This window comes from Coregonus clupeaformis, chromosome 29, assembly GCF_020615455.1.
Source record: "Coregonus clupeaformis isolate EN_2021a chromosome 29, ASM2061545v1, whole genome shotgun sequence".
Classification (NCBI taxonomy): Eukaryota; Metazoa; Chordata; class Actinopteri; order Salmoniformes; family Salmonidae; genus Coregonus; species Coregonus clupeaformis.
In genome coordinates, this window is record NC_059220.1 from 33,728,041 (window position 1) to 33,741,922 (window position 13,882).

The 13,882-nt window shown below is 42.4% G+C and overlaps 1 protein-coding gene across 1 annotated transcript in view; it reads left to right on the forward strand.

Moving 5' to 3' along the window:
- Positions 1–2,401: 2,401 nt before the first annotated feature.
- Positions 2,402–13,882, forward strand: part of spata17 (spermatogenesis associated 17) — a 53,488-nt gene continuing 42,007 nt past the window's right edge. The window contains exons 1-5 of the mRNA XM_041854343.2: positions 2,402–2,482; positions 2,758–2,847; positions 3,762–3,843; positions 5,249–5,299; positions 9,855–9,958. Coding sequence (XP_041710277.1) covers positions 2,415–2,482; positions 2,758–2,847; positions 3,762–3,843; positions 5,249–5,299; positions 9,855–9,958 — 395 coding nt within the window. The 5' untranslated portion in view covers positions 2,402–2,414. The remainder of the gene's footprint in view (positions 2,483–2,757; positions 2,848–3,761; positions 3,844–5,248; positions 5,300–9,854; positions 9,959–13,882) is intronic.

The window sequence follows — 13,882 nt, forward strand, 5'->3', positions numbered from 1 at the left end:
TTCAATTAGGTGATCCCTGGGATGTGAGGGATGCGTAGCCACATGGATTAATGTGCTGAAGGCAGATGTTTAATAATGGTAGTCTGGTCCTGGAGAGAGCACTCCATCCACAACACCCCCCCCCCCCCCCACACACACACACACAGTCTGCAGACAGACAATGAGCGCTGGGGTGGGGGGGGGGGGGCAATGAGTTGTGTGAGAGTGTTTGGCCGCGTGTGTGTCTGTGTATGCGTGTGAACGTGTGTGTGTGCGCCATGTCTGTCTGTGCGTGGGTGCATATGAGAATGTGTTCACGTATGTGTGTGTGTGTGTGTGTGTGTGTGTGTGTGTGTGTGTGTGTGTGTGTGTGTGTGTGTGTGTATGCCTGCATGTGTTTACCAGCTATAAGAGCAGCCATGGCCCCAGCCCATATGGCCCTCATTAAGAAACAATGGACAGGAAGGAGGATGAGTGTTAGGATGAGTGTTCTGGCTGTGAGAGGTGACCAGAGGATTGGTAAATGACATGCACAATGTGGCCCTAGCCTGGAGCTGGCTATTTCATCTGCCTTACCTCAGTAAAGTCCCTGGCTTACACATACAGGCCTAATGCAGGCCTACAGCACATTGGGCAAAATATTAGTTAGTTGATAAGGTAAGTGAAAAATAATTGTATGATGTTAGAACAATACAATATATAAAGATATGTGTGCCTGTGTGTAATTGGGCACGTGGCTGTATTCACACAGTTTGGGGAGGTGTTGAGGTGTGTGTCTGTGTCTCTCTGTGCGTGCATGCGTGTGTATGTATGTGCGTAAGCGGAATGTGCAGACAGACAGACAGTCCGGCGGTCTCAATCTGGGCAGAAGTGGGTCACCTGGCGCCGTGTAAACAGCCTGCCTCTCCACAGCCTCTCCAGGTGACACCTCATCAACGTGCGCCAGGAGTGATGGCTTACACCCGTCTGCCTTGTCAAAACAACACTTCCAGGGCAATTACCAGGGTGGCCAGCCCACTGCAGCCCCCGATGGATGGGCCTGGCTGCCATGGGGTCACCCCTCTCCCCATAACTCTACTGGCCAGCACCGCAGTGGAGGGACAGCAAATTGGCCTGCGTCTTTCCGCTTGCTGAGCCCGTCCTCACTGGTTATCTGTATTGCAGGAAGGGAGGGAGGGAGTGAGGGAGGGAGGAAGCTGCCGGATGGACACCTTGCCTCTATTGCCAAGGCAGAATATTTGACGTGTGGATAGGGGGGAAAGAGGGGAGGGGAAGGAGGGATGGAAAGGGGGGAAGAATAAACTGATAACTCTGTGATGAGGGGCGATAATGTCGGTAGGGGAGCAGGCTGAGAGTTGGCGAGCACTGACAGATCAATCGTCACTCCGACAATCTGCATCCTGGGATCTGTCAGCATTTAAAACGAGGGAAAGAGAGGGGAGCAGGGAGGGAGAGGAGAAGGAGAGGGAGAGAGAGAGAGAGAGAGAGAGAGAGAGAGAGAGAGAGAGAGAGAGAGAGAGAGAGAGAGAGAGAGAGAGAGAGAGAGAGGAAGAGAGGGAGAAGGGGAATGTGACCAAGGAGAGGAGCTCTCCACAGAGGTAGATGTTCAGCGGCTCAAGGTGATGTTTGAAAACCGTCAGAACACTGACAGACTGTAGAGCCCACAGAATAAGTATGACTTTGTACCTGCTTGCTGTCTGCCATTTTCAATGTTAGCCTAAATGCTTGTTGTGAGGCTGGCAGCTCAATAGCAAATAGCTGAAGTTCACTAAAGAGTGTTTTGCTGTTCTTATGCATCTTATTTTTCTGAATCCCATTTTGTAAAATGTCAATTGAACTGCCTACTGCTATCACCTTGCTCTGGGCCTAAATAAAACACCTGTCTTCATCTGAAAGATGTTGTCCAGCACCTTCCTTTGCCGTGAGACACGTTACTTTCTCACAGCAGGTAAATATAGGTATTATATTATAACGTTATAGTATTATGTTAGTAATTGAAGTCAGATACAATAAATAATCCATCAATTTACCTACATTTGTATTGTGATAAATATAATTGATAAAACACATTATTTTAAAAACATAGCCAACCAACACAATGCTTGCAATATTCAGATAATAGATAACTATAATTTTCATATAAATGCATTTCCCCCATCTGATACAATTTGCTAGGCTAAGGCTACAAGACTGAGCAAACTCAATGCACACACAACAGCGTTCTGTAGTAATTAACTGATGCACAAATGTTTTTTCCTGTTCTTATTCAGCAAAACAACGGCCAAACTACCTTACAAGTTGGCTTCTGACGAGAAGAGAAAAACAGAGGGTGCCCACAACTTTCCTACCAATAAGAGACGCGCAAATGAAAAAGGAAACGGCTCTCTCTCGTTGTCAAGGAAACATGTCAACTATTGTGTCTTCGTCCAGAGAGCATGGCTAGGTTTGTCAGGTTACAGAATGAGATTGAACGAATTAAAGAAGAATATTTCACAAGAAACAGGTAACGTTAATGCAGCTGTTGCAGAATGCACATTGAACTTGTAGCCTACACTTTGTAACACGGTGAACTATTTCTAACAGCCCCTGGCATAGCTGTTTTAAATTGAGAAAGAAACTAACGTAGTAGCTACTGTACCGGTAGCTAGCTAGCAAGGCAGTTTTGCTAACAACAACATCAGCAGATGCCTTTTATAGTATGATGAACAAACATCTGACTTGTTTGAACCATGCATGCTCGTACATTTCTGCATTTGCTGTGTTGGTGTGTGTCTGTAGGATAGCCGAGGAGAACAGACAGAGAGAGAACGAAGCAGCCATCCAAATACAGAGTTGGTTCAGGGGATGTCAGGTGCGGGCCTACCTCAGGTAAGAGATGTGTGTGTGTTAAATTGGTCATTTGTTGCAAAAGGGTGTTCTTAGTACATACATTAACTTTTACAATGTAACAGTCATTTTAACACATAAACTCCTAATTTCATCCCTAAAGTATAAATATTTTCATGCATGCAATTTCAAAGAATTCGTACACCTAATTTGTAGTGTCCTTTATCAAAACACCACCTTTTCTTCACCCCAAATAAAAATAGACCTACAGCTGCATTACCCCCCCAAACCTAAATCATCACTTTACAGTATGAAATTACCCCCTCTTTGGCATTAGAGAGCTGTGCAAATGTCTGAGGGAAATAAAGGCCTATCCCACTCTCTGCTTTGTACTGTGACCCTAACACCATTTTGCAGGGTCAGCAGACAAACTTCCAGACTACAGGTTAATTCAGATTACTTTAGTTAATTGATCAATGTGTTAAGTGGCTAATTAGCCACAATTTGAGCTTCTTAAGTGCAACTCCCGGGTTACCATATTCCCCCTATAAGCATTGATTTTCTGGGCATATAAATGGCCTTTTGGAAATTGATGGCCTCGTTGAGGCTGGAATCGCAGTAGACTTGTATTTAGAGTATGTTTGATGATGAATACAAATGTCTGCTTGCTCCGGGAGCCATGATCGCTGGACATAATTGAAAAGCCTTAAGTAAAGGTTGCTGCTGTGCATTGTCCTGTGTGCAGGGGGGGGGGGACTATTTCTTAGTCACAACTCAACCAAAAAACATATTTTTACTTATTTCTCTCCCTTTCCTTTTTTCTGCAGATTATCGGCAAGTCCAAATACTAGCCCACATCCTGTACATAGCATATCCCATATTGGCTTATGCCAATAAATGATTATCCTCATGTTTTTTCTGTGTAAAAGCATATGTCTCATGACCATTTCTCCCAGTCACCTACACAGGAAGGCCACCATTATTCAGAAGATATGGCGAGGCTTCACAGCAAGGGCACATTTCAGACAAATGGTGAAGGTACGTTAGCCGCTGAAATACTATGGATATATTGATTATGTTATGATAGCATACATTACAATTCAATTGCTATATTCAGAAGCCGCAACTCTGACCTGAAGACATATCATTGACCTATTACACATTTGGAAATTAGCACTTAGGAATACGAAGTGTTATGGTATGGAATTGCAGCTCTATCGCTTCTGGAATGCATAAACGAGAGAGGAAAGGAGCAAAGAGGGAGGGAGGGTGGAAGGGTTTAGGAAAACAAGGCTGTTTTTTTGCATATTGCCTCCAACTGCTTCTTAATTGAACAGATTGTTGATACAAAATCCAATCCCCACTGCTCTCACAAATAATTTTCTCTGGTTTGAGTTTTGTAAACAAATCACAACAGCTATTTATCACCCCCTAAATTGACTGTTTGGTAAAGCATAACTGCCAGGCACATTTGGTAAGCTTTCAAGAGCTGGAATCTGGGGATAAAACCTGATTTAATGTTATGTAAAGGACATGTCACCAGACACACAGTATCTCTGAAAAATAAAACAGGACTCATTTGAATCTCTCAAAATTACCAAAACAACATTTTATGACTTCAGAGTTCAGACAACAGATATTTACTTTGCAGTGTTTAACTTGCATTATTATATATGACTAAAATCCAACACCCTTTTTTTCCCAGAGTGTTCCCTCTTTCTTATTTACATTTTAGTCATTTAGCAGACGCTCTTATCCAGAGCGACTTACAGTTTGTGAGTGCATACATTTTTTCATACTGGCCCCCTGTGGGAATTGAACCCACAACCCTGGCGTTGCAAGCACCATGCTCTACCAACTGAGCTACACAGGACCTTATGTCATTATTAAAAAGAGACATGTTTGAGATATGAATTCCTTTTATAGTTCTCTCAAGTTTGCTCCTGTAAATGTGCCCCCAGTGGTCTGAGCACAGCGAGACGAGGTGTGAGGCGAGCCGTGTGAATATTCTGGCCTTTGTTAGTCTATCCTGGCTGGAGCGTCATTGATTATCAAACCCAGCGGAGAGCGCTGGGCCATCATACATCTCCATTAGTTCTCAGCTTGACTACCATAGATTTTCTTGGCCTTGTCTGCATTATGTATTAAGAGAGGAGCCCCGTCCCCTCAATACAAAGTCTGACTTATACCTCTCTCTCTTTCACCTCGACACACACACACACACTTACACACACACACACAAGCTTGCATGTGCACGCACACACACTCTCTCCCTCCCTCCATCCCTCTCCCTCCCTCTCTCTCTCGCTCTCTCTCCGTGGTGTCTATGGGACTTATTATGTATAAGGTATGAAGACCTCTTTATCTCCGGGCTGCTCAGGACAGATCAGAGAGCCGGGATAAGGCGACGGAGATGTAACGCTGTCTCTGCTTTTGTTCACAGGCCGCATATTTTATCATGAAGATGAATTTCTACCACGAGATGTCCGTCAGGGTAAATATCACACTGTCTGTTTTAGCAAATGGAGAGTCCCCTGGTCTCCCAATGTGATCCCCACAAATAGTACTGCAGTGCTGTTTAATTTCACCACCAGTGTCTCTGTCCCTATGTGGGGGGCACAGTAGAATACTACATATCCTGGATAATTCTACCTATATACCATACAGGAATTAATTTTAATGGAATGTTATCAGTATGATTTTGAATTGAATGGTCAAAATTCTTATTACATTTAGTCTAGTTTTGGTCATTTGTATGGCATCGCGCTCATTTCAATATCTGCGGTGCTGCTCGTGGCAATGTCATTTCGCTGAGTACCTTTAAGGTGAGATAAATGTTTGCAGTTTTAAAGCAAACTTCCTGCAATTCTACACATTTTGCCATGCAGCTGAGAGAAAATGTTGCGGTTTTAAAACAAACTTCCAGCAATTCTTTGTTATTTTGCTCAAACATAATAACAAAATATATACCGCTAAATTCTTTGTTTTTGGAATTTTCAATTGTCCCTGACTGTCTAGCTTTTATTTTGGTGATTATTTGTTATCAAAGATTATATTATTAAAAAACATATACAGTGGGGAAAAAAAGTATTTAGTCAGCCACCAATTGTGCAAGTTCTCCCACTTAAAAAGATGAGAGAGGCCTGTAATTTTCATCATAGGTACACGTCAACTATGACAGACAAATTGAGAAAAAGAAATCCAGAAAATCACATTGTAGGATTTTTAATGAATTTATTTGCAAATTATGGTGGAAAATAAGTATTTGGTCACCTACAAACAAGCAAGATTTCTGGCTCTCACAGACCTGTAACTTCTTCTTTAAGTGGCTCCTCTGTCCTCCACTCGTTACCTGTATTAATGGCACCTGTTTGAACTTGTTATCAGTATAAAAGACACCTGTCCACAACCTCAAACAGTCACACTCTAAACTCCACTATGGCCAAGACCAAAGAGCTGTCAAAGGACACCAGAAACAGAATTGTAGACCTGCACCAGGCTGGGAAGACTTAATCTGCAATAGGTAAGCAGCTTGGTTTGAAGAAATCAACTGTGGGAGCAATTATTAGGAAATGGAAGACATACAAGACCACTGATAATCTCCCTCGATCTGCAAGATCTCACCCAGTGGGGTCAAAATGATCACAAGAACGGTGAGCAAAAATCCCAGAACCACACGGGGGGACCTAGTGAATGACCTGCAGAGAGCTGGGACCAAAGTAACAAAGCCTACCATCAGTAACACACTACGCCGCCAGGGACTCAAATCCTGCAGTGCCAGACGTGTCCCCCTGCTTAAGCCAGTACATGTCCAGGCCCGTCTGAAGTTTGCTAGAGTGCATTTGGATGATCCAGAAGAGGATTGGGAGAATGTCATATGGTCAGATGAAACCAAAATAGAACTTTTTGGTAAAAAAAGTTTGGAGGACAAAGAATGCTGAGTTGCATCCAAAGAACACCATACCTACTGTGAAGCATGGGGGTGGAAACATCATGCTTTGGGGCTGTTTTTCTGCAAAGGGACCAGGACGACTGATCCGTGTAAAGGAAAGAATGAATGGGGCCATGTATCGTGAGATTTTGAGTGAAAACCTCCTTCCATCAGCAAGGGCATTGAAGATTAAACGTGGCTGGGTCTTTCAGCATGACAATGATCCCAAACACACCGCCCGGCAACGAAGGAGTGGCTTCGTAAGAAGCATTTCAAGGTCCTGGAGTGGCCTAGCCAGTCTCCAGATCTCAACCCCATAGAAAAACTTTGGAAGGAGTTGAAAGTCTGTGTTGCCCAGCGACAGCCCCAAAACATCACTGCTCTAGAGGAGATCTACATGGAGGAATGGGCCAAAATACCAGCAACAGTGTGTGAAAACCTTGTGAAGACTTACAGAAAACGTTTGACCTGTGTCATTGCCAACAAAGGGTATATAACAAAGTATTGAGAAACTTTTGTTATTGACCAAATACTTATTTTCCACCATAATTTGCAAATAAATTCATAAAAAATCCTACAATGTGATTTTCAGGATTTTTTTTTCTCATTTTGTCTGTCATAGTTGACGTGTACCTATGATGAAAATTACAGGCCTCTCTCATCTTTTTAAGTGGGAGAACTTGCACAATTGGTGGCTGACTAAATACTTTTTTCCCCCACTGTAGGGCCATGATCTTTTCTACATACTTTATATCTGGTTTTAGTTGTTTCAGTTAACATTGAAAGCGTTTTTCAGTCCCGAAAATGTATTAACACTGTTAACACGGACTTGGGCGACCCGAAAAAACACTTAGGCCCAAGGATTTCAATGGCAGAAAAATCCCTGAAATTATATTATACCGTTTTACACAGGCATTTATGTTGAAACTAAATGGAATAATTGTACTCAGTTATGCTAAACCAGTCAGGAGAGAAGTTTACATGTTTAGCCTTATTATTAGCATTTTAAGCTAAGCTGTGACAAATATCTGATTTAAAAACTTTTCTGCTGGCTTTTCCGCTAGAGCAGATCTCACTGTCACGGCCCATATCGTCATAAGTCCCATTTGACCAGTTTAACAACTCCTACCACACTACCTATAAATCAAAAGCCTTTGCATTTGAGTGATGCTTTGGCACTTTTATGCGAGGATATTGCATCGAAACCTTATATTTTACAATTCCATATAGCCACTCTTTTCCACCCCAAGTTAAATTGTTAAAGATTTTTTATAAGCACACAAAATTCCAGCCTTTATTGAAGAAGGGCATATTACCAGTGAGTTGTTTGGACATTTGCTGAAACCCCTGAAATTGAGGAAAAGTTTTATGACAGACAGTAATCCAAACAAATAAAAAAGTCCAGGCCCAGTGTTTTAGTTAGGCTCATGTTACGTGCAGCCGTCTGAGTCTGACCAAGTGCCTGAGGTCACGGGGCCAAAGGTTAAAGGTCATGTCAGCGCTTAGAGGAGAACAGAAGCTTCACAGCAGGATAGACCTGCTTTATTACTCCTGTAAAACACTGTCATATGTTCAGGAATCTGAATGGATGTCAAAATCTGATAACATTTTAAATTTAAAAAAGGAAGGAAGGGGATATTATTGTAAAAATTGTAATTATAAAATGCTGGGGGGTCATGAAAGGCCCAAGCATTTCATTCAAATTATACAAAATGTTATCCTCAAATGAAACAAATATGGCCTTGTGCTAATGTTTGGGTTTTGTTTATATTAATTTCTTTCAAAAAAATGTTTTACGTAACTACATGATTGTATTTGTAAGTGGGAACATTTATGAGAGCTGTCCGAGTGCTTTCTACAAAACCATTCTATTAACTCCATGATAGTGAATCTAGAGTGTTTAAACTGTACATGTGCTGTACACTGCTGGCCATATCAGCGACTCTCATAGTTGAGATTTATATTTCTCTACCTTCTTATATCACTGTGAAGTTGGGTTTAAACCTGGTCAAATCAATACAGTGAATCACCAGCCACCATCTGTTGAGAGGTATATAGAAGAAACAAGGGACAGTTACATCAACATGTAGTAAAATCATGTTTATTGAGATGCTGTTTTAGAATAATCTAAATTGAAAATATAGTGACATTTTTATGGGTAGTGTGTCCAACCTACTGGTTTAGGTGTGCTGTATTGTAGGCGCTATTTTTAAAAAGGCCCAGTAAAAAAGCTGCATACACAGGTGTAATAAACTCTGGACCAACGCAGAGTATGTTGTGTGTGATAAACTCAGTCTCTCACTGTGTGTGTGTGTGCGTGTGTGTGTGTGTGTGTGTGTGCATGCATGAGTGTGTGAAGGACATCTCCACCCACCGCCTCTCATTGACCCCAAAAAATAAAAAAATAAACAATCATCTCTGAATCCCCTCGTGGCACTTCCTTTTCAATCCATTTTTATTCTGTTCTTTTTTGGTTCCCTTCCTCCCATGTCTTTATCATAGTCTCTCTAACAAAGGCTAATGTATTAGCACGTTAATAGAAAACAGTGTTTACAAGAGGCCCGGGAGTTTTATTAGATTTAACCGGCCAATATGCATCATTGATTTCACTAGTCAAAAAAGGTCAACAAGAACTTTGAGTTGCGAGCCAGCAATTACTTTATTTAAAATTATCTATTGACTGCAGATCAATCGCAATTCTCATTTTGGTCTCTTTCTTTTTTTTTCTGCCGCCCCTCTTCTGATAATTATTTTACCTGCTATTGTTTCATCTTCTAATTAGAGTGAAGGACATCCGCTCCCCTCTGTTTAGAGACCTGGCCCAGCTTGGGGCGCACTCGTGTGTGTTTGTGTATGTGCGTGTGTGTGCGTGCCTGCGTCCGTGCATGCATACGTGTGTGTGTGTGTGTCAAGTCAAACTGACATAAATGCAAGGGACCTCTAAAGCAAGTGTTGCCAGTCCAGTTTGCATAAAGTTATTATACCAAAAAATAGCTTTTCTGAAGAACAACCGTCGTAGTGATGTTTACACTAAAATGTTCCTTTTGGTCCCATCTCATCTAACTGGTGGATTATTATGTTAACTATAGATCTGTGTTGGTGTGTTTTTCTCCTACAGATACAGCAGAGATGGAGAGGTTACTATGTGAGGAAATACAGCCATAACTACTACGCACGCAAGAGATACATGGAGGCACTTGCCCGCAAAAACAAACAGATCAGGTACATCAAGAGGACTGATAGAAGCCATCTATATATACTAGGTAACATACCAAATATATTAACTGGGATAAATAGTCAATATCTAGCTATGTACTGTACACATTTCACTGGTGAATTCTCTATCCCTTTTTTAATCAATTCAGTACATACCCAATTATGTATTCATTATTCCAATTTGTATTTTTATTTGGAGGATAAGTTGTAGGGTATTGGATGGAAGTGTGCTTTTCTTTACAGAGTACTACATCACTCTTCCTCTTGGCCAGTTTTGCTGTGTAGAAAGAAAGTCAGAGAAGGTCTGGGTGTTATGCTAATGTAAATCGTGGCACCAAGAGACTCCTATTAGTTAACATGGGGCAGACTTTATGCTTAACAGGAATTCACTCTGGGCAGAGATGAATTGATCTGATTAATCTAGAGGCAGAGAGTATGATCGCTATACATGTGTACCGGTAACCTGAAGGAAAAAAAAGTATTCATAAGTGCCTTGGGTGGCCAGCGAACGATGTAACAAAAAAAATAATGTGCCTGTGATTTCAGGGAGCGCTCTGGCATTAATAAAACATGCTAGGCTCCTGGGGCCGAAAATGATGCCATCGTTTATTTCTGACAATAAAAAAAATGAAAAAGTTTAAGTTTAAGTCACATTTTTTATGTCGCTAATATATTTTCGTGGGGGGTAAAAATATCTTAAGGCTTCAGCTAAAATTAAATGTAAATTTGTTAAGTGCTCGTCGGATCACTGACTCCCCCCTCCCCCCCTCCCTCCAGAGGTAGGCAGGCCTGGTGAGAAGTAATGAGGTTTGTCACCTCTGAGTTGTGTCTCCACAGACACCTGCACAGCTACAGCAGACATACAGTACTAGGCTATACTGGATGTGTGCAGCGGGACAGCCAGGGACATGATGGGTATCATAGAACCTGGTTACATTTGCATTTTCATAACGTCTCTGTATGATTCTGTCACGAGAACCCACACAACACCTCAAATCAAATCAAAGGATGTGGTTCTGTGGTGTTGAGAGGGTAACACAAACACTAGGTAGATGACAGTTGTGACATTTAACCTGGAAGCCTGCTTCCCAGTTTAAGGAATAGGGCACACAAAATGGCCAAATATGCAGTGATTTCAATTCGGCCTGTTCCTCTATATTCAGCCTCTGTATTTACCAGTATTTATCTGGACTCATAGGCCAAATAATATCTGATTCATAGACCAAATATGTTGTTGGGAGGCAGACTGTGTGTTGTGATAAACTGGCTGTGGGTGAGAGTGGATGAGAGGGTTGTGGGTGATGTGGGAGATATTGGTGAGAGTCAGGAGGATGTTGTCATCTCAATGTTTTCCTGTCTATCATTCCCAGAGACACACGCACACAGCCATTGAGCCTCCATGGAGCGCTGCTCCGCTCCATGGAGAGGTCGTCCTCTCGCCAGTTAATCACTTGTTTATTTAGTGCTTCTGGGGTCGCGATCAATTAACGCAGCGCCGCGTTTATTTAAAATATCCTTTCTGTGTTCACCAGGGCCCCTCGGATCGCACACTGCCCGATCACTCACCCCGCAAAGGTCCACTTTTTAATCCGCCGCTCCCTCCCACCATCCCTCCCTCTCACCATCCCTCCACCCCTCTGTCTGTCCGCTGCATAAATTATTCAAAGTTTTCCTAATGGCTCCCATTTAGTGCAGGCCGACTGGCCTGGCATGCCAATGACGGGAGACGGCCCGACGGGAGGACCATCTCTCTTTCTTACTCTCTCTTTCTGCTCCGCACTGACGGATCTCCCCATACAAAACCATCTGTGTCATTTCATTAACCGCACCGCCCGACGCTCTCTCTCTCTCTCTCTCTCTCTCCCTCCTTCCCTCTCTCCCCCTGGCCGGGGTTCACCATGTTAGCGTGTCCATCTTCATGGAGCTGTCCCCTCCTGCATAGCCTAATGAAGTCAGGACCTCTCGGCACCACTGTAATTCAAGCGACTAGAGTTTGTGCAACACAACAATTTATCACTTGTCAGGAAGACACTTAAAGTTGCGCTGCTTAATAAGGGCATCCTGCGAGCCTGGGCAATTAGGAGGGAGCCGTTTGCATATTTACTAAATGCGGAGTGTCATTGCCACCACGGCCTGTTGCCTGCATGAATTATTATTCTATCTGCAATAAACAGCTGGGTAATTATTACTGCCATAATCAGATAAATTCTCTCTGTAATGTTCTAACGTGGCAAAATCTTTTAACTCATTGCGGGCTGAGGGACATTTATGGACTCAGAGTGGTGAGGCTGAGGGGTTTTTACTCTCTGTGTGGCGTCCCGGCTCTCGGCTCAAGGACATCCATGAAAGGAGATCTGGGAGGACCTGTCCTCCAGCTAGCTCATACACGCTTCCTGACGCTACACCAGGGGTGTAGAGGAGTTCACGTACACGCTGGCTTTGATTGGAGGGTTTTGTCTCCGTGTGAAAAGTCTGTTGTTCTCCAGTTCAGTCACTGACTCTTTAGGAAGTACCTCGTTACGGGAAGGAAAGTGATGAAAAAATATTGCTTTTGGTTGTCATCACTTTTGTGTTTTTTCAGTTTTTGGGGGGGTTTGGTATTTTTGTTGAAGTTGACACCTCACCCTGGAAATCCTCTGTTTCTTTTTGTGAGGTGCCTTGTTACAGGAGGGAGTGCAGTTGAATAAACAAACCTGGTTAAGTTCTGTTTTGCAAATTTTTTCTGGTTTTGTGGTTCTATATAGTTGTAGTAAACTTGTCCTGTTGATGGTGATGATATTGTGTGTCCTCTGCCGTGGCAGGGTTACAGGTTGGTCAGGGTTGAGGCCTGCTCTATCAGAGGTCATAGGTCAGAGGTCAATATATTGAGTCTGAGTCAGACACTGGAACTTAATGGACTGCTGAATATTCCCTCCCTGCCAGCTATTGAATTATTGAATTGGAACATTAAAACAGCCAATCGGCTTGTACGGTCATTAAATATTTAGGAGAGCCAATTAGCTGCTCCGGTGTTGGCCTGGAGGACTGGTGGGCCGGCCTGCTACCCCACCCCGCTACCCCACAATGCACCAGGCTGTGATTTCCCCATCACCCCACTCTACCTGTACCCAGCTCTATGCCCCAAGATATTAAATATAGATAAAGCAGCTGTATGCATGTCTTTATGCTGTAATACCTTGTCATCATCGCTATGGTTTCAACAGGGACTACAGAACAGCTGCTGGGATCTGATAGTTCACATGTACAACATGAAAAGGAGATTTGTGTTCCGATACGGCTCTCAACACTGTTGATTTAGAAATGTTTTAATTGAAATAGTATTTCCTTGAGATCCTATTGGATCCTTTAAACAGGTTAAATGTTGTTTACAGTATTTTGTAAATAAGTTGTATGTATATTCATATTTTATATTTAATAACCTGTTTTTTGTTTATATGTTTTGTAATTTATATACATGTAAGTATGAATAGGCCTATATGATTTTACAATGTAAATACTCCCTGTTTCATTAACAGTTAACAAACAGACATTCTAAAACAAAGATTAACAATGTCTAACAGACAAATACAAATTCTCATAAAAGACAGATTTGTAAGTGTACATTTCTGCAAGAATATATCACAAATATCAAGAACATCTAGTACAAATACAGTATTGAACACTCTGACCACTATAATATTTCTCTCATAACTGATTTTCTTTCCCTAATTGCTAACTATAATTACTGTGCTTCTACAGTTTAATTTGAGCACTAGACAACCTTCCTAAAAGAGAGCTTAACCCCTAGAAAAGTGTTCTGCCTAACTTCGGTCCAGCTTTGACTGAACTTCTCTCCTGTGTGAGTTGAGTGTTGAGGACACGGAAAGGTCACGCGTGTTGGGGCGCTCCCATGCTCCTCCCAACCCCCTCACCCCCCATGCCCATCAGAAG